General features: G+C 59.3%; 1 protein-coding gene across 1 annotated transcript; it reads right to left on the bottom strand.

Moving 5' to 3' along the window:
- Positions 1–128: 128 nt before the first annotated feature.
- VDBG_00999 (chitobiosyldiphosphodolichol beta-mannosyltransferase) lies at positions 129–1,548 on the bottom strand (the record flags this gene model as incomplete). Its single annotated transcript, XM_003009270.1, has 2 exons — positions 129–1,184; positions 1,237–1,548. The coding sequence occupies 2 exons, from the start codon at positions 1,546–1,548 to the stop codon at positions 129–131; spliced, it is 1,368 nt and encodes a 455-aa protein (XP_003009316.1).
- Between the last annotated feature and the right edge of the window lie 1,595 nt (positions 1,549–3,143).

Here is a 3,143-nt window from a genome sequence, read left to right as displayed (position 1 = left end):
TTCTACGCATCTTTAATAACCATTCTCTGCACAAGAAACGAACGCATGGGACGAAGCAGTATCTTGACTGCCATGAAAGTTTACGTAGTCGGATGTTGTACGAAAATACAGCAATACAGCGACACAGCTCAAGGGTCGACCAGACCGACAACCCTCCCAACGACTCGATCCCACTCCGTGTCCCACCGCAACCGGCCCTCCTCCACAGCCCCCCTCTTCAAGAAGGCGAGCTCGTCTCTGCCTTCATCGCTGAGAAGCCGTCTCAGCACCGCCTCGAGATCCTCGGCCGTCTCGAATCCACACCCGTTCTCCCCCTCTTTGATCAGCTCGCCAAAGCTCTCATAGTCAGAATACGCCGCGACAGGCAGGCCGGCGCCAAACATGTCGACGACCTTCATCGGCAGGTCGACGCCCGAGCTCGACATGTGCAGGCAGACGCCGAGATCGGCGACAGCAAGAAGCGCAGCGTAGTCCTCGATAGTCAGGAACGCCGTCTTGATCTGGATGCCGCTGAGGCGCCCGTCGCTCGTGAGCCGCAGAATCTTATCCTCGTACGCGGCCTTTTGCGGGCCTTTGCCCGTGATGATGGCGAGCAGGGGCCGCGTCTCGGCGCGGTCGCCCTCGGCATAGGCGACGAGGGCCGAGAGGAGGAGGTTGAAGTCTTCGTCGGGGGTCCAGGAGGTGCTGCTGACGATGAGGCGAATGTCGCCGCGCAGGATGCCGTCGACCAGGGGCGCCAAGGTCGTGGCGTCGGCGACGGAGGCGGCGGCCAGGACCCGGGCGAGGGTCTTCCTACGGGTTGTGGCGTCGAGGATGGGCTGGAAGATGTCGGCGGGGCGGTCGTGTAGAGTGAATATGGGCTTCTCGAAGCTGTAAGGAGGTTTGCGGAGCTGGCGGGCCATGGCGTCGGTGACGGTGAGGTTGGCCGTTGGCGTGATGCGGCCGAAGAAGGACTCGTATTCGAGGTAGGTCTGTACGAAGCGGTTGGAGCGGCCGCGGGTCGTGGCCAGGATGGACCACCCGTAATTGTGCCAGTCCACGAGAAGGTGGCTGCCTCGAAGGACGGAGATGATGAGGGCCAGGTGGAGGGTCGGGATGGAGGGCGGTTTTTGGATGATGTTCAAGCGGCTCGCAAGGAGCCTGTTGGGCCATGACATAAAAGGTGGCACACCCCTCCCAGATGACTTTGAGAGGGCCTAGAAAGGGGGAGCTTGCTTTTTTTTTCTTCAAGAAAACCGGGAGCTCGGGCAAAGGATAGAGGGTCGCCCGGTCATGATCGACGAGTTGTGGGTGAAGAGGTGACTCGTTGTAGCCGACTAGGTCAACTCGCCCTCCATTTTTAACGACACTGAGGGCATGGTATTGCATCCGTGGACTCCTTCCAACGTCACCGAGGACGAGGACCTGGATGTGGTCGTCCCTGGCATCGGCTGCAGGGACGTAGCGTGTGGGTATGAAGCCAACAAGGTGAGGCGCGTAGAAAAAAATGCCCAGGGTCATGAAAATTGTGACCAGGGCCGTGGAGGTGATGAGGTTGACGAGAGCCATGTTGCGTGTGTAAGCCGGCAGCACAGGTTGTCTTGGTGAGAGGAGAGAAATTCGTCAGTTTGAGCCGCCCATGCCAGGTGTCATCTCAGGATGCCTTGTGGGGATGGGCGTGATGCCTGTGGTTGAAAGAGTGATGTCGGTCGCCAGCGATAATGCAGTCAGAACAAAGCACCATGGGTATATTGCAGTTGGTGATTTCACGGCAGCGACGTAGCCCTCGTGACCCTCTGGAGAAAAGACCCGAAGACCCCATTCACATGCACATGCAGTGAGATGTAAATCATGACTTCTCGGTGAGTTTCGGTGGGAGGGAACTGGAAGCGCGATAAGCAAGTCCTTATCTTTGAGTCGGAGCATCATCGGAAGAGGACGCTAGCGACTGCAAGAGACTCGGTAAGAGAGAGCGAGAGAGAGAGAGAGACAAGTGCCGTTTTCGACGCGTCTACCCACACTACCTCATTAAGACGCTCGACTAACCTCAACACGACGCCTCCGGCTCATTGGGACTTCAGGGGCAATAAACTCTGCGGCCGTCATTCGGATGCGTCGCACGGTCGCACGGTCCGCAGTCGAGGGCTAGAGGCCGACGGTCGGTGCCTCGTCCTGAATTCGTCGATTGATCCGATTCAAAAAGCTATGAACCCAATCTATCTGGAGAGCGGGAGCGCAAGACGTGATCAAGAGCAAGTCGGTGAGGTTGTTTATGCTGGTACTGTTGCCCCGCGATGGCCAATCGAGCTGCCCAGATCAGCAAAGCGCCACGACCTTGGTCTATCAGTGCCCAAGCTTGCCAAGATGGCTGCTGTTAGTGCAACAAGGGCAAACAGCGCAGGTATGGCCGCTGCACTCAACAGAGATTATCGCGGGGAGCGGCCCTGCCGCCAGCGTCTCCATAGTGCCACTATGCACCTCTCTGGCCATGTCCACAGGGGAGGGGGAGAGGGGGCCTACAGGGGGCTCACAGGACCAATGGCTGCCGTCTCGGCCGTGAACGTGTCGAGGCACCTCCCCACAATGGGAAGGGAACCTGCAGGGGTGCGGCTGGGATGCGGCATCTGAAAGGGGGAGGTAGTCGTCCGCCCAGTCGCCGCCAGGCTACATTCGCGCTACCTCCTGGGCCTCCTGGTCGCCTCTGCACGGGACCTGACAAGCTGGGGCACCTTGCAAACAACGGGGGCGCGCCTCGCTCTTCATAAACATTTGTTCCGCCTGGGTCCTCCAGGCACGGCCTTTACAGTGACGACGTTGCCCCGTCTGGAATCCAACTGACGACGATTGTCCCTCCTCCTCCTCCTCGCCGTCATCCCTCATCGTGCTCCGCCCGTACAGCCCTCCCACCACCAGATCCGAGGACCCCTCTCGCACCGGAAGGGGAAAAAAATACAAAAGGTCGCCTGTCGCATCCACTGCCTGTAGCCTCGTCATCGTCGAACCCCTGAACGCCTTGTGTCGCTTGAGCGAGACAGTCGGAGGGGCAAGCCGCCCCTCTAGATCAGAACAGAAGAGGGGGGAGGAAACACCCAAGACACCCCAACCCCGGCCCCAGAACCGTGGCGACGCAGTGGTCACGAACTGTTCTCGTCAACCACGGAGCA

This window comes from Verticillium alfalfae, genomic scaffold (assembly GCF_000150825.1).
Source record: "Verticillium alfalfae VaMs.102 supercont1.1 genomic scaffold, whole genome shotgun sequence".
In the NCBI taxonomy this organism is placed as follows: domain Eukaryota; kingdom Fungi; phylum Ascomycota; class Sordariomycetes; order Glomerellales; family Plectosphaerellaceae; genus Verticillium; species Verticillium alfalfae.
Note: the sequence above shows the minus strand (reverse complement) of the source record. Positions and strands in the feature narration are given on the sequence as shown.